At 43.6% G+C, this 22,163-nt stretch overlaps 1 protein-coding gene across 4 annotated transcripts in view; it reads right to left on the reverse strand.

Moving 5' to 3' along the window:
* The window catches only part of LOC124184525, a 75,266-nt gene that overhangs the window by 5,387 nt on the left and 47,716 nt on the right, over positions 1-22,163 (reverse strand). For all 4 annotated transcript variants that reach the window (XM_046574316.1, XM_046574315.1, XM_046574318.1 and 1 more), the window contains 3 exons: positions 18,143-18,206; positions 2,019-2,597; positions 310-1,932 (listed from right to left, as the gene is read on the reverse strand). In XM_046574316.1, coding sequence (XP_046430272.1) covers positions 310-1,932; positions 2,019-2,597; positions 18,143-18,206 — 2,266 coding nt within the window. The remainder of the gene's footprint in view (positions 1-309; positions 1,933-2,018; positions 2,598-18,142; positions 18,207-22,163) is intronic.

The following is a 22,163-nucleotide window of genomic DNA, read 5'->3' on the forward strand; positions in this document are numbered from 1 at the left end:
ATACCTTTATTCCTCGGCATCGTATAATGGGCTTCATTAAAAATACTGGCATCTAAACCAGTGATCTGGTGTAGTAGGTATGCATAAGTAGTTGATAACGGTGCTATATGTCGTGCAATAGATGATGTACATGCTTTCTGATTTCGTGTGTATAATTGGTGAAGAAAAAGAAAAAAAATACATGTTTTCATTGAGCCACTACTAAAATTGAAAATACAACTATACATATTGAGAAAAAAAACGTGTCTAATTCATAACTCAGAGCATAATAAACTATACCCTATATTCTCAAAAAGAGATTTCACTCACCCGTAGTCTTGCTCGAGTCAGGACTTGGTATCTCTCTCTCCTTGTCGTCAGCTGTGATGATGGTCCTGCCAGTTTCCTCGACGAAATTTTCTTCCGGCTTGTCAATTAGTTCAGCAGGATTTTTCACCTGAATTCGCGGTTTAATATCTTGGCTAATCTCGCTAATTTCCGGTTCGTTCGTACCCCCGCTACCCTGGCTTGAGGAATTACTGTGTTGTTTCTCGTGTAAAGCCATAGCCGAGTACCGTACGAAAGAATATCCGCAATTCGGTCTGGTGCAGTGAAAATGACGATTAACCCGGTTGCTGTGACAGCCGTTGAGCTTACAGTCTATCATCTTGTCGAAGAATGAAAACCCCGGCAAAATGTCAACGTTATCGTGAAAGTCCTTGCTGTGCATAAGGAGCTGGTCAGGACGGTCCGTCGAAAAATGACAACGAGGCTGGGAGCAGTGATGATGCCTCGTTGCTCTGAGGGCGCAGACAGCCTCGGGACAGCACTCCGCGTTGTACGTTGAGAATCCTTCGGGTTCGCCGAGGCTGTTCGAGGGAGATACGCTGCCCTCGCGTTCCTCGGTCGGGGTGTTCGGGGTTGACGACGGAGTCGGCTTTGGTAGTTTGAAGCTCGTGAAAATCGCCTGAGGTGAGTCGTGAGTTTGGGTAGCTGGGTCGCCGCCGGACCATATTTCGATGACACGGTTCTTTGGCGGCCTGCCCCTTTTTCGCCTAAACATCGCGTCGATGTTGGTCAGGTGGGTCAACGTGACGTCGGAGGATAGAGGGTGAGACGAGGAGGAAAGGTTCAGTTGTCTGCTGTACTCGTGTATCTTGTAGTGCTGCAGCCTCCGGAAGGGTTTGTCGGTGGCGAGAATCACCTCGCGGCAATTGTCCCAGTTGCAGTGGTAGTGCTTCTCCTTGTCCATGTAGGGACAGCCCTCCTCGCAACCGCCCTCCTCGAAGTACGCGTCGGTTATCCTCTCCTGAGTCTCGTGCTCCCTGAGGTGCTCCCTGACCTCCCTCGGGTCCCGCAGCGTCGCCCCGCAGCGGTCAAGGCCGCAGTGGTGATGATCCCGCCCCAGCTGACAAGGGCAGTCCGCGGTGGCCGGTGCCAGGTACGCTAGCTCGACTGGAGTTAGCTGCTGCTGCTGCTCGCCGGAGTAGCTCGGCATCGTGGTGACGGTCGAGTTCCCCGTAGGCGGACCGGAAGCTGAAGAAGTCAGGTCCATGGCGAGGTCGCTCGCACTCTGGAAGGAGTCATCCAAGGAGAAGTAAGACGGCGAGCCTCTCCCCTCGTTAGAACTTTCCCCGTTCAAACTGAGCGCGAGACTCTGACTTCCGAGATCTTCCGGAGCCCAAGAACTCGGAGGTCGGATCCCGGTGCTTCCCGCCTGCTTGTACTTCCGGTAGGCCAATTCCGAGTCGTGTCTCTCGTGCTTACGCTTGTGGGAAAACAGCTGACCGGACGAGTGGAGGACGTAGCTGCAGTGCGGTCTGATGCAGTGGATGTGGTTGCAGACCCTGGAGAAGCGACACTGGTCGAACGGGCAGGCTTCCGACTTCATGAACTTTTTGAACCCGTCGCGGGACAGTTGCTCATCCTTGATGTGGTACGATTTGTGTTTCTCTGAAAAGAACAATCAGCGAAATATACATCGCACCTTAAATTACCTGTGTCGAAGGCACGTGGTTTTCTGTAACATTGACTCTTACCCATGTCGGCCTTGTTCTTAAACGTGAATCGACAGCCGGGTCGGCGACAGTGGAAATGAGTTGTGCGCTGACCGGCGAAGGGACAGTACTCCGTGCCACAGCTTTCGGTGGCTCTGAAGCGTTGAAAACCTTCCTGGATGATAGCAGAGTCTTTCCGGTGATAATTGGCGTGCATCTGAACGTCCGAGGTTGATATGTAAACCTTGTCACAGTTCTCGTGGATGCAGTGGTAGTGGGTTTGCTTTCTGTTGTGGGGACAGGCACGGCCAGGGTGTCTTTCCGAGCAGTCGTCCGTTGGCGAATACCTCATAAACCCGTGCTGCAAGGATTCGTCCCTCTTTTTGTGCCACTTGAAGTGCCTTATCATTTCCTCCTTCTTTACAAACACCCTGCCACTGCAGTCGAGACAATGGAAATGTTCTCTGCAACCCAACTCCTTGCAATAAGAGTTACCGCATTCTTGGCCGGACGTATACCGACGGACGTATCGCGAGTAATCGATTATTGGCTGAGGAACTGGAGATTTCGTGCTGCCGATCAAGGGGTCCGCCACCGGGGACATGCTTTGCCTCAACAGTGCTGAAACAAGGCGCAGACGAACATATTTCAAGAGGTGTATACAAATTTCAAAATACATGGACAAACTACGCGGTTGAAAGTTCAAAGTTTCATCATAATTTTGTGGAACGAAAATGTACGAAAAAATCTGTCTAAAAATATATTTTCACGCTTTATTCTGTACACAGAACAGAGCATTGTCAAAGAAAAAAACCTCATTTTTCAAGTTAACCGAAACGTATTAATTATTTTCTGAAGTAACGCTACCCTAATCGTCACATCCAAAAATTTCCAGTCGATTTTGGATTTCAGTATTTTCTGAAACCAGTGAATGTTCACAGGTTATTTCGAGCCAGTCAAGATATCTGTGATCTTTGAACTAATTAATGCCCTCCACTCCTCACCAAGAACAATGGAATGTTTACCAACAGTCGTGTTTATGTGGAATGCAAAAGGTGCTATACGGATGTGATTACCTGACCTTGAATATAAAAACGTGAATTGTTAAAAACAAGACGAGTGTATTTTATACGAATACGGCAGCTTTTAAGTGTTTTTTTCTGAAACTATAACTTTCTTATCTAATCGAACATGGAAGCATGAACTCATAAAACCAGAATTTAGAAGGCATCCGAGTATAACTATTATCTTCTATGTATAACTTTTGAATAGATAAATCTAATGACAATACAAGAAAAAACGTCGTTACAATCAGACTTTAATATTTAAAAATCCATAAATGGAATGCTTCTTGACCCAAGCAGATCATCGTGATTCACTCGGTATGCGGATGGCTTACGGTTGGAAAGAATCGCTATTTTTGAATCACTGTCTTTGTCGTTGAGCGAAGTTGTAGGCCAAGGTATGAAGAAGAAAAAACAAATGAGGCCAAACTTTTCACGTGGCAACGGACCCAGTTTCGACGCTAATTTGAATCTCACAGTTGGAAAATGTAGAGTAAATTTAGCTGGCTACCTAGTTAAATAGAATCCACTTATTACTAATTGTGCCTTCATTATGTATCGCCAAAGTATACCATAGTTTCAAAGAACTTTTTGCATGGTGGGTCACCCGGGTTCGGGGATTCCCTCACACTTTTGTGTTTCTGCAAGTTTTTATAGCAGGGATATTTGAATTTGAGAGATGGCTACGTTATCGACACTGAATGCGCGAAGGTAATAGGCACATTACCATCAACAGATACATACAAACCAGTATCGATGAGTCGCTTACGCGGCCAATAAGGTAGGGGTTGTTTGATCGACCGCAGGGAGCACGATTTTGTCGGTAAGTAGCTTGCAGCAGATCCAAATAGGGACAAAAAGTCGAGTGCACAACGCGCGCGGCTACCTCCGGAAGATGCCAGTACCTAACCGCTTGCATGGCTCGACAATGCAGCGATACACATCGGAGGGGACAATTTCCGATACACATATCAAGAGTTATGAGCGGAGGGGACCCCGTTCGTCGACCCACGCCTCCAAGACACCGGGGCAGCGGGCTTGTTCCGTACATATCGAGGGCCCCGAAACTGGTTGTTAGGGCACCGCGAAATAAATGGAATAAGAGCGAGAGCGATGCGAAGCCAGAGTAAGAGCGGCGAGAATGCAGGCAGGAAAAATGGAAGAAAACGAATATGAGTCGAAGGTAATTGTAGGAACAGAGCAAAAAAGTGTATCGCACATATGGGCGCTGGTACTTGAAATGAAAACCATTGCGATCCGTCCGTCCGTGAAAACGATCCTCGCGAATCGTTTCAGAGCAATTTCGCGACTCGGCTCAGCTGAGCAGTTGGACTGCAGTTTGAACGAATTTTCGAATCGGTGGGTAATTCGACGGTTCGTTTTATGGTATGAACGTACCGCTCGAAACGGCATTTGATCGGTTTAGAGCAAGCGGTCTCATGACTGTACGACAGTCATTTCTGCACGCTGGTTCCGCCGTTGTACAAGTGCGCGTAAAAAGAGTTTCAAGTATACCTACCTACCTTATACCTTCGGTGAAAGAATTTCGCGATAAAACACGCGGGTCGACATTGAAACAAATGCCGGTCGCTTTCCGGCTAACAAGCTGTTTTTCTACCAATTTAGCCCCCTCCGGTTCCCGGGGTCTCCGCAAAACGCGATTAAAACGTCGCTTGACGCGGGTTCGATCCGTAAAAGGGTTTTAAAAATAGTGCAAAAGATAAAGAGAATGAAAAAAAGTAGGGATGATGAAAAAGTTGCCCGCGTGCGGAGGAAAAAAGGGAAAGAACAAGAAGAAGGGCTATCGCGTTCTGGGTCTCCGGCTAAGTACCCGCCGAGGTACAGGAACGCCGGACAATCTGAATCAACCGAGTTCTCAACACGGACGCATCCGCATGTATCCACACCCCTTTCCGTTATAACAAATGAACCCCGATACGTCGCCTTGCGCGGTAAGAATTTCTCGTTTATGCGGAATCGCGGGCTGCACCGCACGCAGGCGGACCCGTGTCGAAGTATCTGCAAGGAACTGCAGCAACAGCCGCGAACGGTCGCGAACTCGATTCCAGGAATTATTTGGCGCAGTTTGAATGCGTTCAGAAACGAGTTTAAAAATTGTCGAATATTTCTTCAGCTGCGGCGTCGTCCTGCCGGTCCTTCGTTCGTTTGCGCACAGCGCGCTGCGTACACGCGTGAGTATATCACGTGTATGCGAGATACATATATCCCCGCACATATGGGAGAGACTCCGATGTTCACTCGTGTTCGGTCCGCCGGTACAGATATAAGAGCGAGGCACGTCGCTCCGTTCAAAGCCTCGGAGAGAAAGAGAGAGAGAGAGTGAGAGAGACGCGGAGCGCTGCATTATTGCGGAGCATTACTTTTCTCCGGCAGACGCATGGGACCTCCAAATATGCGAAGGGGGAATCATACTTATACACGTGCGTACTTGCAGCAAAGGTGTATGCGTAACGCACCGACCGAATCGGATCACAGTTTCTTCCTTTTTCACAATTTTCGCCATTCCCCGATGCACCTTATAGGTGTATGTTGAGGTATACCTGCAGCTTCGCCTTTTCTACGCTTATAATCTCTCTTATGACCCAAAAAAATTTCGCCCATATTTCACCCGAAGATTCATGTTCGCACAGTCCGTGTGTACATGTTCCGATTTCAAATATCCCCGGTATATTATAGATGCCTATACATATCTGTATCACCTTTGCGAAAGTATATACGAAACACGAACGACGTCTGCGCTCGAGTCACGATTTATCAAATATCTAGATTCACGTGTTACACCAGCTACGCCAACTTTCTCTATGCTCACATGGTCATTAATAATAATATCGACGCAATTGATCGTAGAAATATCACAAATTCGAATGAAGCTTAAGCTGCTCCATTAAAGACAAAAAGAATTGTATCATTTACGCCTTCCGTACAAACCAACCAAGCATCGTATGTCGCTTAGCTGGCGAACTGCTGTTCTTAAAAATTGTTAGAAGAATTTAGTTTCAAACTAAGAAGTTTCCTTACATATCGAAGTTAATAATAAACAGAAATAAAGGGGGAAAAAAAAACAGGGAAGTACGAATGATTGGTCAATCAATTGACCGAAATGTGTGTTTTCTTCTTCAAAGATCATAACGCGTAACTGACTCGCGGAGTGATTTAAATCGATCAAGAAGAACAAAGAGCGTTCGAATTACCGTTCGCGATTCCCGCCTCACGGCCTGCGGGCGCAAGTTTCAATTATTGTTCTTGAATGGCGAGAGAAGCGCGAAAAGGGCCGGGCGTGCTGCAACACCTGCGCATGTGATCACCGCCAGTGTTCGTATTGTGAAGTAAACGGCGAATGTGGGTGCGATACGCCGAGCTCGTGGTGTTGAAGTACGTCGAGTCGCCTTGAGGCGGTGCAGGGTGCATCGGGGAGTGGGTTATGCCCTCGTGAACCTAATGCTGATACCACCCACGTGCGACGAGACTTAATTTTAAATAAGAATACGAAAAACGTGATGCGGCTTAAAGGGCAAATCTTAAAAATATGAGAAACCTCGGGTCCCGTGATCCCCTCCGTGTTGCCTCTCCGCCCCCTCCCCCCCCCCCCCCTTCTCCTCTCCTCTTCCTCTTCCAGTTGTCCGCCCCACCCGCGCCCCTGCAGCAGCAGCAAGCAGCAAGCAGCAGCAGCAGCAGCACGGCTACGTGCCTCTTTCAACGAAACCCCTTTTATTCTAGGTTCTTAAAACTCGCGCAGCCGGGCGAAGGGGTTTAAAATTTTGAAAAAGCTGCTCTGAAAAGGCCCGTATTTCAAACGGGGTCTCTCTTTTTTATCATTTAATCCGTGGGCCCCCGGCTGAATAACCCTTTATAAAAAGTTCCTTACACCGCGAGCCGTACGTGTGGTGCTCTACATATGTATAAAATCGACCCTGAGCATATAATGTATTTTAAGAACGTATATTTTCGATATAATATAATGTGTACTGCGCGTATGTATAATACATATATGCCCCTGTACATAATCCGCGGCCCCGGGGCCAAGAGGGGCCTTTCAGTCTCAACGAGGACCCAAATACCGAAAAATCCCAACGGACTTTTTTTAATGATGCTTGTCACAATATTGTTTTCCGTACGGTGTACTCCCGTCGATGCCGATGCTTGTTCCCAGCGATTTAATCGTTCCACACCGCACCTTTGCCAAATTCTTCGAAGCGTGCATATCAGGGATATTAGCGAAAAGAAAAAGGAACGAATTTTCGGTAATGTTTTACAAAAACTCGCTAGTCGTCCTCAATAAAAAATATGATAATAAAATTAGCCCATTGGACAACATTTGTTTCAGCGCGACGTAATATACGATTCTGAGTGATATATGGTAATGGTTTATAACGACGTGCGCAGGAAATTGTTGCTAATCCGTTTAGGATGCATGCTTTGGATTATTTAAATAATTTTTACCATCCATTTATAGGAACCATTGGCCTCGGTTATTACTATTTTCAACAAATCAACGACATCAAACACTATAAAGGTTTAAAAAAAAGACCTGAGAAAGAAACTCACAGCAATGATACTCGCTAGCTCATTACTCCGAATATCTTATATGCTTCAAAACTAGTAGGTATACCACTTAGTGCGAAATATATTAATGCGCAGAAATATTGATATCGTTGCTGAAATTTATTCGATGTCTAATATATATTTATTAAACTAGAGGTAAATTGTATGCGAAACCCACGACACTCGTGTTCTCGAAACAGGTTTTTTCCGTCATTAGCGTTTTACACGGTTTTTTTGTTTGATTTTTTTTTTTTTTTTTTTATTATTATAAGTCAAATTCTGCTGAATCCGGTTCAACTGTTCGTTTGGTCTAAGATTTTGTCAAGTACATACGAAGCGATGAAACGATGGAATCGCAAAAAGTATCGATAACCATACAAACGAACGAGAGCTCGCGTAAGTTTCGGCAAAGTGTTTTAATCATTACCGCTAACCGATCATTCTTTCACAAGTCAAAAGAGCGTATAGGAAAAGTAATTCGTGCAATTGGCAAAAAATTCTACGAACTACTAAATCAAAGTACGAATCGTAACGTGCAAACGTTCAACGTCCGCACCTTCGAATCACATAACACATTTGCGTCGAGATTTATGCACTTACGATACGGTTATGTGCAAGCAGATTTGCGCGTGTATACAATATGTATGTAAGTTTGCGAAGCGGTCACACACGGGATACTACCGCAAAATTAGATTTTCGAGTGCGGACAGGGTGAACTGCAAACAGTATGGGCATCGTCTGGTTACTAAACTATTCTCAGATCGGGAAGGGTACAGTTTGAGTCTTATTGTCTCCAGCAGAGGAGCAGAACTGGTCGGTGTTATTTCCGTCAAAATTACGCGCGTTATGGCCCCCTTTTCTCATTTTCTCATTTTCGCGTTTCTCTCCTATGCATCTCTTTTCGCAACGGCTCGTCGTCCTGCAGGGGCCGTTTATCACCTTTGACCAAGCGGCGAAACTATACAGAGGAGGTGGCGGCGAAGACGCCAAAAATAAACGGAAATTCTTGGTAATTGTAACTTACGAGTTTGGAATAAACGCCGCTGCGGTGACTGCCGCATAACCTGACACGAACAAGCCCGTGACAAAGAAAATTCTAATTACCGTTGTTACCTCCCCTCTGTAGATAGGCTGCGGCTAAGACGACGAGCTTAACTCTAATCTTACAAGATCTATGAATGCGCCGATTTGTTGAGTCTGCTCCAAATTAACAGACTCACCTGTCATCGCGAGCTTTATCTTATGTCATGCACTTGGCAGATGCTCCGTTACAACGATCGTATTACAAGTAACGCGGTCGACCGATTCGTCAGCATGAACGGAAAAACGCGCGCGAACTTTTCCGAATCGAATTGATACATCGGTAGACGATGAGATTTTTTCAGCAACTTGACGATATCCGCGGGCAGAATCACCCGACATTGCGATTTCGTGAAAGGATCAATCGAGTCGAGCCATTTATTGCATACCTGAGTTGCCACACTGCTTCAAACGAGGTCGCAATTAGTACGGTAGTCGCTACTATATCAAAGGGGGCGAATTGAGTTCGGTAATGTCGAAACGGCGGAACAGGGGGTTCGGTCATAGAATGACGGGGGACGATGCAGGACGCGGGGGTAGCAGCGGCTTATACAGGTATTGTGAAAATTTTGAACATTTTAATTGAGAAGTTTTCTAAATCGGCTCGGCAACCCTTCCCGCAACCCCGCCGAAATGTTTTCTATAGATTTTTCAACGACGCTGAATTAAAAACGTCCCCGCCGTTTCGTATGACGCCGGGAGTCCGCAAGGCCGGCTCGACGCCCCTACGAAAGTCTGCTTAGCGAACGAACGAAAGCGACCCCCCTAGTGTCAGTTTTTACGAAGAGAGAGGGGGCCCGGTGTGTAACATTACCCGCACAAAACCGACCCCTCCCACCCCTTGAAAATAAACAGAATCGAACCCTTTCCTACGCGCATATATGTACCTACCTACACTATGCAAGCACTATATGCGTGCCTGCCGTATTACGTTCGAACCCACTAGCGAGCCCCCACGCTTCTCTAAATTCAAATAAAGCCTGAAAGGAGAATTGCAATCGGATCTCTTTGTCCGCAGCTTAAACTTTTCAATTTTATTACGATCGGTGCCAATCCGGCTCCGCTCCACGGATCATCGGCGTTCTGTCAAAACAGAAATCTGATAACTCAATATGCCTCGCGAGATTTCCTACACAGATATATATATATATATATATATATATCACGCGATTTCGACGACGTATTCCAAGTGAAAGGGCTCCCTGCGGTGAAAATTTCGACAAACGATCGTAATATAACGATTGGTCGTCGCCCCAAAATAGCTATCGATTGCAAGTTTTCGTTTCTTCGCATTTCCATCGTACGTTCCCTGACGATCTTGTGCGAAACTGGGAAAATCGATGACACAGTCGATCCACTGGAAGGCCGCGTATAATTCGCTGAGCAACCTAACGCTCAAAAACCTTTCTCGCATGAACAGCTTGAAATTTCGAATATTACGTGTGATGTTGATACCGCGGTTGAAAATGTATAGAAAATTTCGAATTGAAACCAGAGCCGGGATGCATTTACAATAATCGCGGTTATACCCGAAGACTCGCGTGGAATAGTACGGTAGGTTTTATACCGTTGGCTATTTTTCACCAGTCATTGGCAGGCCGGCCTGACGATTTCGAAAGACCAAACGGTCGACCGTACGAATTAAATTTAGAATATTTTTTAAATTTCTCCGATTCCGTTCGCATGATTTGGCAGCCAACGCCGCAAGTTTCAACTCTTACAAAACGATCTTACGATGCAAGCGGCTAAAACAATCGACGATCGTCAAGAACCTCGTCGCAACACGCTAATGCTTACGTTGTTTTTATTAAGCACGGAAATATACTAGAACGCGGCAGGTTAAAAGCTGCCCTCTTCTTTCGCAGGCATTTGCATTCGGACTCGCCGACTCCTCGGCGCTTCTTCTCTTAAGTATATGTACATACACGCACGCCTGCAGCTGTAACGTAGCTTTTACGCCTGCCGTAACGCCGCGTACGAACGTCGTAAAAAAAAAGTGCAATAAAGAGAAAGAAAGAGAAAAAGAGAGAGCGAGGTGGAGGGAATGAGAAAGAACAAAGAAGAAATAAACCAAAAGTCATCAGCTTTAATTTTACCTCCGCACTTCCTCCTCCCTTCGCTTCGTTATTATTATTATTATTATTATTATTATTGTGGTGGTTGTTGTTGTTGTTGTTGTTATTGTTGTTGTTGTCGTTGTTGTTATTATTAATATTTTTTTCTTTCCATTTCTGAATTTTTTTTATCATCATTATATTTTCATCCGACATTATGGATCTTTTTACTTAACTCTCCGCCTGTCTCTCCCAGTTTTCTTCTCTCTTTATCTGGCCTCCCTCTCCCGCTTCCTTCCAATAAAGACAGTGCCCTTAACGACGAACGAGACGCACGTCGCTCATCTTTCGCCGTCTTTTATGAAAATAGTCAGCCGGATGTCGTTTAGGCAGACGTGAAGTTAAAATATTCATATATTTTTGGACAAAGTTTCGGTCATCTTTTATTCTCTTTCGATTTACGTATAGACGCGTACCGCGTTGCATAGATTTGTAACATTCAACTGCAACAATTATTTATTCCGCCCGTTATGGGTGGTAAAAAAAAAAAAACCTAATCCAGCTTTCCTTACTCGAGGATAATCAATTCTCTGAAATGACAAAAATTATACTCAAGAAATCGGTTCGGTCGATCAATGAAACGAATTGACGGAGTGAATTTCGTTCCTCCGTTTCTATAACAACATGACTCGCATGTAAGAATAATGCCAGCTAGAATCTAATGGTCGGAAACTTTCAACGATTGCTGATAACGGTCCGTAAGGCTAGAGCTCTTAAATGTGCCGAAAAATCGCGACGACTGACACCGAGTGGCTGTCTGCAATATATCTATGTAATAAGAATTAACGTAACCGATAGTTCAGACTCTGTCATATCTCTCTTCTTCTCCATGCGAGCGATTTCGCGCGGATCGTATAACGCATATATATGCATATGTATATACGCAACGCGAGACTTGTGCGCTACGTACGATTCTCCTTTTCTCAATTTCTCTCTCCCTCTCTTTTTCTCTTTCTCTCCCCGCGTCTATTCGTCACTTCTACAAACGAGCACCACTCGTCGAATCAGTCGAATTCCCAGTTTCGAGGACAGGCACGCGATTGCCAATTGTTTCCCGAAGCGAACCAATCCGGGCCAAGCGGCCAACTGCGACGCTAGCTTCTCCACGTCACGCACGAAACGCCTATAACTATTTAGGCATGTATGCAACACGCGCATATTCGCGCTAGCGAGCTAGAGAAGTTTGCAACATTTCGCAAGTCGACACCGCCCAGCTCTAGGCTCAGCTAAGCTAAGCTAATCGTAAGCTGTATAGAATCGGAGCCCACTGAACTCGATTTAGCCCCCCCTCCCCGAATGTTACAAAACGTTACATTAATTTGAACCCCGCCCCTGTGTGTACACATCCAATGCAGCTACCAACCTTTACTACCCGCAGAGAGACATAGAAACAATTTTCACAGTCATGTAAAATTCGGTTCTTCAACTGCAAATCGAAGCAACGGCTTCTAAAAAAAATTATTTTACATTTTGGATGTAAAATGGTGCTAATTGTGATATTGCGCAAACACGTGTGCAGGATACAAAAGCTACAAAACAATTTAGTAATATTTAATAAACTTATGCGATGAAAGAAAATTCGTCGATACGATCGTGGAAATTGTTGATTTTTGACAAGTTTATTGGGTTGCTATGTTGCAACATAAATACAATACGGTTTGAATAGCTCGACACGTTACATTTTATCGCTAATCGAATACTTGCAATTTCTCACGAACTAAAACTTCTACCGAATCGATAAACAAAGTCTAACATTCTGAGGAAATTACATTTGTCGATAGTTCGAGTGGGTACGGGTAAAATGAAAACATAGCGCTAAATTTCTGCTGAAACCTCGCGTTTCGCATTGAAATTTACTTCGGGCCGACGTAATGTTGCAATGAACGCCGTCGCATCTCAATTCGCGGATTCGGTCTGCATGGCACAACAGATGTAATACTGGGCTATAGCGATCGCCGAACCAATTACTGCTAAGATCTCGCAATCACTGCGTTGCCCTCCCCGTTGGAAATCGATGTCAATCTATCTTTGAGCGTGGTGTGACTTTCAAACGTGCGATACGCGTCGCGACGGTCGATTCGAGACGTCTTGATACCTGCTCCGCGCTTGAAAGGGCGATCCGTCAAACGAATCACCGTCGTCTTGCTTGACGTTGTCGTTCGTTACACTTGGCTGCTGTAATTATCTATTCGCCAAAGATTTGTCGCCTAGTTTTCGAAATCACCCGCAATCACCATTCTGCCCTGCTAGAATTTGATTTATCACCGCAATAATACCCACAATTTCGCAAAACGGATCAATTTGATTAAGATTGTACGGATAAGAAGAAGGGGGGGGAAGGAATTGAGAAAACGACTACGTTACTCTGTAAAGCTCGTTGAATGAATCAGTCGATACATTATAATTATTAGTGGTTAAATTATGGTTTTTTTTTTTTTTTTTTATGGTCTTCCTTTTCAAAGTACAAATCAGGGTTTGCAGGCTCAAAATCTCAATCGTGAGAGAGTGTAGGATACTTGAAAGTCAAAACGTTGAACGGACTAGTCAGCTTAAGATTTTCAACGTCAAAAGTTGTCTAATATTATCGAACTGTAATTACACCAAAAATACTTATATAAATAAATCTATCGGTAAGTAGGAAAGAAGTTGGAATAAGAGACTGTAATAAGCGACGGACAAGGTTGGTATATGAGAAACGGGTATTACAGATTGTCTTAATTAAAAGGATATTGTAGAGAATATGGTAGACGTCGATTCTGCATATAATGCAACTCCCAAGGCTGCAGATATCTGCGAGTATTATGCACGTGGTTTTAACAAACGTTACTCATTCCGCACAACGCGGCACACCTGCGGACTAATTATTCGGCATTTTCACAGACTGCCAAGTAATCATCGCATGCGACGTGCAACACCGGAGAAGATAAGAAAAACCGTACAAAATGTCAAGGTCCGTGCGATTATAGTTACACCCACTACTGCGAATTCAGCACAAGTGCAAGCTTCCTTTCTTTTCAAAGGCGTCCGCTGGGCAAAAATCATTTAACGGTGCAGTGCTGATAAAAAATTAATTCTCATTTTATTAGGTTAGAATTATACTGCCAGGTGCCAATTAAACACTCTGGTAATCTCAAATCGCTACTTGTACATGCGTGTGTTATATCATTTTCCCTCTCCCTCCGTTCTTGCCATTTTTTTCTTCTACTTATCAACGATCGCTAACGTTCCGCCTTTTTTTTTACTCTCCTTCTTTTTTTCTTCACAACACGTGCACGTGACGTACCTTCGAAGAGCAATTATTGTTGAAACTTGGCGGTCGACACGTTTTCAAACTTGATTTTCTATATCCCGACAAATTTGGTACGCGGTGATTTCAACTATTGAAAAATTTCAAATTTCTACGTGTTTACTGGAACAAAGTTATCGATGCGTGTTAATATTCTGTAATTTATTTAAAAAACATTCTATTCATCGATACCTAACAACGCGTATTTTAATTGGAGTTTCTGGGACACCGAAAAGTAAGTATAAATAAAGGTGCGGAAAAACGACGGCAATCACTTCGTGATGCCGCAGTGATATTAATCGCGAAGCTCGTAAGAACCGTAATTTGTCAATAAAATAATTTCAAAACAGAGCTTTGCATTGAGTACGATGTATTACTACGTGTTCTCGGTATTACGTACAACCTACGCGTGTGCGAGATTGCAGTGTGTGTTCAAGCACGCCTTATTTGTGTGACGAAGCTGAGCGTATAGCGATCGTTTACGCATTCGGTTTATCGAAAATTGCTAAATTGAATTCGATTATTCGAATTTGAACAACGCAGTTACACCGAACAATAATCAACGTACCTTCGGTTTTGTTCCTCCATTTTTCGAGCGGTACAATATACATATATATACACACACACGCGTACGGTGTAAACAAGAAATACCATTAAAAACAAAATCGTTCGACGACCAATCGTGAGTAAGCTTGAACGAATTTCACGGTTCATTCGAAACTTTTAAACGGTTTACACGTGCCGACGCATATAAACGGGGTTCGAACTTTTCAAATTAACGGCAAAATAAGTACCTATTTGACAGTTCGATAACGATACGGCTACATGTTAGAAATTTATATCCTATCGCGATTTTGTCAAGTTTTTTAATTGCTAACAATTTTATTCATTCGAATATCAAGTATGTATAACTTGATGTTTCGGCTTGTCGATCTCGTGGTCAATCTATGCACGGGTGATCACACGGCATTTGTGCACGTTAAACCCTAATAAATTAGTTGAAACTAAATGTGCATAATTTCACCAGACGATCACACAGGCACTCGAGTGCGACGGTACAGCGCGGTTTTGACCAAAGATATAAAATAAATAAAACAGATATTCTGATATAAAACAATAATGAACGATCGAACGAGATTGAAGAAACGAAAGTGAGAAGCAAAAAATCCATGTTTCATTTTCGGTTGGATAAAGGATCGGGATGTATTTCTATAATATCTGCAGTTGACTGGATAAAAAGCTCGCCTCTGGTTAAAAGGCTTAAGTTAACACGCGGGAGAGAGAAAGACGGAGTGAATTCGAACAAAACAGGATTTAAAATTTGATATTTGAAATTTATCGGAGAACGACTCCTGCCACCGACTCTGACAAACACACACACACACACACACACACGCACAGTTTCGCCTACACCTGCACAGCTTACATCCATCCTGATCCAGAAGTCCCGGTAAAGTTCATTGGCTGAGTGAGGAGAGAGGAGAGAGGAGAGAGGAGAGGAGAGCCAGCAGCCGTCGGCCTAATTTATCGTTATTCAACTTTTTATTAATTTAGGCCATTCCGACGCCGGGCCAAGCGAAACGACCAAAAAGAACGATACTCGGACTCTGGCACAATAAAACTGGTACACTTCGGAGACGGAATGCAGTCCCTAACTTTTAATGCCTATTATTCCGTTCAGATTCCTCCCCTCGAAGCCTTCTCCCCACCTTTCTCATACGTTTCTTCGTCTCGTTATATGTAGCTATAATATACCGGCTAGGGTTGTGAGCCTCCGATCAATTTCTGTGCATACCAGATTTCAGAATTTCAAATGTCCGATATCCCGAAGATTTGAATAATTTCGAACGATTTCAAGAGATTTCGATACATATCTATTTCACAGATTACGAATTTCAAATCACATCGAAAGAGTACATTGAGAGCTGATGAGGCGTACGTATTTATTTCAACGAACACAGTTTCCTTCCAACTACCAACGGTTGATCCGGTAGTTTGATAAAACTTAAGGAACTTTGAAATCCAATTTTCAACAAATTTCCACAGTCACGATTTGTCTCTATGTGGTACATGGCGTATGGTTAAACTTTGGGTTACGTCGACCGCGATATTCGAACTAGTGAAACGCGATTCGCGAGTTTGAATCCACGCCTTGTGCTCCGCAACCCGCAGGACTCTCCGGTAGGTATCGTATGTCAGAAGCGGGCTGAGAGACCCGCACGATCGGATCGTGGAAGCAACAAAAGGCGGAAGAAAGGCGAAGCGTTGGGAGAAAACGGCGTAAATTCGCATTGCACGTGAGTACGCGAAGGACGGGAAGCGATGAGGGTAGGTGGATGCGCGTAATTAGAGGAGGAAGGACGCGATGGATTTGCCGAGGGGAGGGAAAAACGGAGACGAACAAGGAGGGCGAGGACGAGGACGACGAGAAGACGAGACGTGCGCGCGTCCGTCGAGCCTCTGTGTATAGGATTATTTTTGAATAGGAGGGTAGAGGCGAAGCACAAGGTTCATTGTGAAGCGAGGCGAGATATTATAAGGTATAGTAGGCAGTTTGGTATAGAAACGAGGAGCGATGAAACGGCCGTCGTTGGTAATTCCGTTTAAGAGAAGCAATATTCCTCCAAAGAGAGACAGATAGAATACGTTAAAGCAGTAGCAAGCAACTACTCTAATTGGCCACTTTGTCCATTTATTCGATTTATTTAAATTATGGGACAATTGACAGAAGCATTCTATTTTTTAAATCTCCCCGGCCAGTCGCTGATTGGTCCCGATTGGCGTGAGACTGACCAGAGGACTCACAGATTCCCCAGTTGGATTCCCCATGGGCTTAATCAGCTCTGATTGCTGCCCGCCATACTATATCATATAATTTTTTTTCTACTCTCTCTCTCTCTTTCACTCTCCGTACCTACCCCGCGCTTCTCTACAATTTATCCCTTCGACACCCCCAGAATGTGGGATCGTTATCGGACGTGCTCACGCGTCGCGTCGACCACCGCGATCAACCCTCTGCCGATTGTTCGTATTGCAATACGAATTCACACAACTTACGCACGGTGTTCGTTTGCAAGATGGAAAATCTAAGAGGACGTCATGATTTGCCGATTGCCAGCAGCTGATACGGGCAGCGTCGACAAATTGAGATGTTTCGGATACACGACCGGACTAACGCTTCGGAAAAGAATTAGATTTCAGTGAAGACGGTCGATAACGCGAAGGAAAATGTTCGGTAGCGCATTTTTTCACTTCGATAACAGTTGAGGGTTGTTTTTGAAAGTTCACAGATCTAAATTTCGAGCGATCGATTTGGTACCTAACGCGAGACAAGCCGAGTCACTTCGATGAGCGAATGCCGATTCAAGGCATTAACTGTATCTTAAACCACTGTCAATTACTGATCAAGTAATTAGACGACAAAAAGAATGTCCGCAACAATAAGTCACCTGAATTTTCTTATTTATTGTTGAACATCAACTATTCTCGCGATCGTTTGTATAAACGAATGAAATTGATTTCCAGCGAAGACAAGAAATACCGCATTCCCGAGAAATTGAATGAAATTTTCCTCCTCTGTTGTTAGATTTGATTCATCTCGTCACACGGCTACAGATATCCCGAGCGTCAACGTGTCCTCTATGCCTACATGGAATGTATTTTTTTTCCTTCTTTCAATTTTATTTTTATGAATTCGAATTATCCCGCCCCCTTCATCCCATTTCCTTGATAATTCCCATAATGCTGTGGGCGGATATTCCAATAAAGGGGGGACACCCTTTGAAAACGGTGGAAGCTGGGAGACCGCGTCGAGCTGCTGCGAGTTTGGAATAGGAAGGCGTCGCGTCGTCGACCAACACGACCAACACGAACACACACGCACGTGGTATACATACGTGTATGTATCGTACAGTGGGGGAAAAGTGTAACTAGCATTGAACAGAAATTGTGCGTATACAGGCGGCAAACGGGGAGAAAGTTCGATGGAAATGTACTTGCTTAAATTTCATTTAAATTTAATTTAAATCTTAATTCTATAAAAAGGAAATAGAGACTCACCGGAAACCTTGGGGTCAGCTGCCTCGACTGTCATTGCCGCCAGGCTGGCTATTGTGGGGGGAACCTGAAAGAACCGAGGAAGTAACATCATGTACATAAACTGTATACCGGTGTGTGTGCGTGTGTATGGAGATATACACGTCCGTGTGTGAACGGTGTGCTGTGCTGTAAGGACACGCGTGAAAATCACGTCGAGATGCGGAAGGAGGCGTACGTTTTTCACTTTTAGGTACGTATCGCGGTGACAAATATGCGCGGTGCGTGGGTATAAAACACATATTCCCGTGCGTGTGTGTGTGTTTATACATATGCATACATACAAATCGCAACGCGTTACAGGGATGTCTTTAGAACGGTGTGTAAACTGAAGAAAAAAATTTCACCCACCCGAGTTGCCGTTAAATGCCTGAAATTTGAACACGCGCGTATTTCAGCGCAAGTATGAAGGCATATGAGTACACACACACACACGCACACACGCATACAAAGGGGAAGGGAATACATTTGCGGTGGCACGAATATATAGGTATGTATATATTTTCTCATTTCCTCAAAGCAGAATGATTATCAAGAGGGCTCAAGATTAACGACCTTCCCCGCCGGACAATGGCTTCGAATTTCAAATGATTTCCGTCCGGCGTAATAATTCTGATTAATTTAAAAATAGGGAACAATTAGAATTTATATGCTAATGACAACCGCGCGGCGCAACGCGGTTGGGCTTCGAAGTGTCGACGGGTTGCGCTGGTAACGAATCTTCAAAACAATGAATCGGACAACGGAGAAAAGGCATGAAATTAAAAACAACAACGATACGATGAAAATTAAAATGGCGGCGATGGTGGGTGGTGGAAAAACAAAAACACCGGGTATATTTCAACAAACAATAGAAAAACAAAAAAAAAAAAAATAGAAAAGGAAAAAAAACGAAGCCAAGGTGTATGTATGTATACCTATACGTGTATGCGAGAACGAAGAAGGAAGCCCCACTGGGATTCAAATTATTCGAATCCTGTACGATTTCCGAAGCCTTACTCACAGAGTCCAAGACGTTGAATTTAAAGTGGTTGCCACATCGTAACCTAATCGAGCCACTGCACCTTACATATGTACACCCGATATACGTATACGTATGTATTATATGTAAAAACCACCGGTTAAATTTCACATATCTCGCACAATTGACAAACAGTCTCTCAACGTTTCTTTTTATCTGTTTCCGAGTTCCGCGGATAGAAGTGGAAGTAGTGTGGTTACAGAAATAAAACGATATTGTATCATCTTGTTGAAAATCCATGGCCGATTATTATCGGAATGAATCCATAGCCTTCTACAATACGATTGAAATAAAATTGTAATCAAAAGTCCGCGTTTTTTAATAGTAAGCTAAAGAAAAAAAAATTCGCAAAAACGAAACCCGCTACATTTCCAAAATCTCTGCTCCAATTAGAGCACCAAAGAACCGAATATTCAAATACTACACATGCAGCGTACAAAAAACGAGATATAACGGACATTAACCTTTCTTCCAAAAAGGTGCAAGATTTAATGGACCGTGCTCGATCCGATTTGCACCGACGCGATTTCGTTCTGAAAAAGTTATGAATGAAACCTCGTTAATCTGAAGATGCTGAAGGGATCGGGCCCGGTGTTCATCGCGTGACTGTAATTACGGTTCCCCACATACTGGATATAAAGAGCAGACAACGTACGTACCGAGCGAATGCACGTATATACGCAGCGCGCGGTGCGCCGTTACAATAAATTATACGCGTGTAGACGACAGGAATAATAAAAAAAACAAAAAAATTAAATAACGAGAAAAATCAGAGAGAGCTAGTTTGTAAATGTGCAATTATTACATAAGTGTAATTTTTATCCCGTATAACGTGAATCTGCATTGTCCGAAGTTTATCGGAGAATTAACATCGGCCACGTGGATTATGCACGTATACTTATATGCATATGTATGCGTATAATGTGTGTACGTATATATATACCTTCGGTACCAAACGACCCTCTACATGCGGGCTGCATTTAATATTATAGATTTAATGCAAGAGCAAAAGTATCGCCATCCCCGTTTCACTCTCTCTCTTTCTCTCTCTCTCTCTCTCTCTCTCTCTCTCTCTTTCATTCTACCTCGGCACAAGCACACGCCTGCAGTGATTGTGTGACGACACAGGTATAATCGTGAATAGGCGAAGTTGGGTTTGTGTGTGTGTGTGGCCGGTGGGCCGCGGCGAGGAGCGAGGAGACAGGGGATGGTGAAGTACATGAGAAGACAATAGAGCTGATTTGCAAACAATAGAATAACGTTAAGAGTCAAGTATTATACGCCGTTGTTACTTCTTGTGCCATAACGCGGGAGAGCATATGCCCATTAATATTCAAAGGCAAATAATGTAAACGTCACGAAAAAATTGGAGAATAATTTAAATTTTCTCCGTACTGTACGTATTCCTCTCTTCTACACGCGTACACAAATATACACTCAATCAAATATATATATATATGTTTTTTTTGCGTACACATACATACAATGTACGCATATACGGTACATCGCAATTTTGTACAGTACGGTTCAATTCCAGTACCGTCTTATATGAGTACGTAGATGCACGCGAATAAGAAGCAGAAGAAGGAGAAGAAGAAGACTCACCGACGACGGCGACGTTTCGCTCTTCATGTAACTAAAACGCGATTTCCGCTGCCTTTAATAGTCATTCATGCTCCTGGTTCTGCGGCCGGTTTACTACCGGTGGCAAAAGTTACGAAATAATTAACAACCGTCAGAAAGAGAGGGGATGTGCCAACGAAACAACGTTATATGGGTGAAAAATGTGAAAAAAACAAAATTGGAAAAAAAAGAGAGAGAAAACAAAATAACTAGAGAAGTGGTAGGAGATGTATAAATCACCGAAGAAACATGAGAATCAATTACAAACACACTCAATTGAAAGCCGCGTGTGTGCAACGATTTTGACGTGTGGATTTGCCGGTTTCCCAAATTTTTTATAAAAATTTTTTATTTCCATTTTTAGACAAATATATATAATTATGTATACATAATGTTGTACGTACAAGAGCTGAAATGCTTCTTCGAACAGGTAATTGCAAATATTACGCAAACTGGTATAAAAAGATGTAGAAAAAACGCGAGTTACGCTTACGGCAAGGATTATTATAATGGGTTATACGTTTTCACCTATAGCCGTTGAAATCATTTTTATTAATACGAAGTACGTACGCATGGACCAAGAGTGTCGGTATGATATAAATACCTGAACTCAAGAGACGGTCGTTTCCGGGTAAGCTATAGCCGGTGTTAGTTTATCACAATAATTTATTCTATATACACGAAATAAGAATTTGCGAGAACGAAACCTACGCGGATTGAAATATTCAGTAGTAACGAAGCCAAAAGAAAGAGGAACTTTGACCAGGCTTGTGTTTTGTTCGGTTATACTTGTTTGCGATTCTTTTTTTGCAACTTCGTTTTTTTCCTTTTTATTCTTACGTTTTTTCCCCCCCCCCCTTCACCCGACACCTCTCGTTATAGCTGTATGCAAAAATACTTGGAAACTGACATTCAATTAAGCGCCGATGTTCCGATAGTCATAGATTCTATGATTACAGGGCCTTATTTGCGCGAACATAACGATTAGACACACATCTGACAATCTCCAAGTTTCCTATAACCACTTTACACACAGCTGTAGGTATCTAACCCGGTAACAAAAGCGAATATAGTTGGACAGGACGTGTTGCGTTAGGCACGATTAGTTTTCTCTCTCTCTCTCTCTCTCTCTTTCTCTATCTCTTCGTCTTCTTTTTCTACTTATTATTTCTATTCTATTTTTCACGCGTAGCCAGGGAAAAAAGTGACGCAAAAAAAAAAAAAAAAAACTTGAGAAGAAAAAAAATCCTCCGCCTTTATACCGCAAAGTAGGTAACACTCCGTTCGTTTTACCTATCTGCGTCGAAGGCCTCTCTCACTCGCTCTCTCTCTCTCTCTCTC

Source organism: Neodiprion fabricii, chromosome 6, assembly GCF_021155785.1.
Source record: "Neodiprion fabricii isolate iyNeoFabr1 chromosome 6, iyNeoFabr1.1, whole genome shotgun sequence".
NCBI classification, from domain to species: Eukaryota; Metazoa; Arthropoda; class Insecta; order Hymenoptera; family Diprionidae; genus Neodiprion; species Neodiprion fabricii.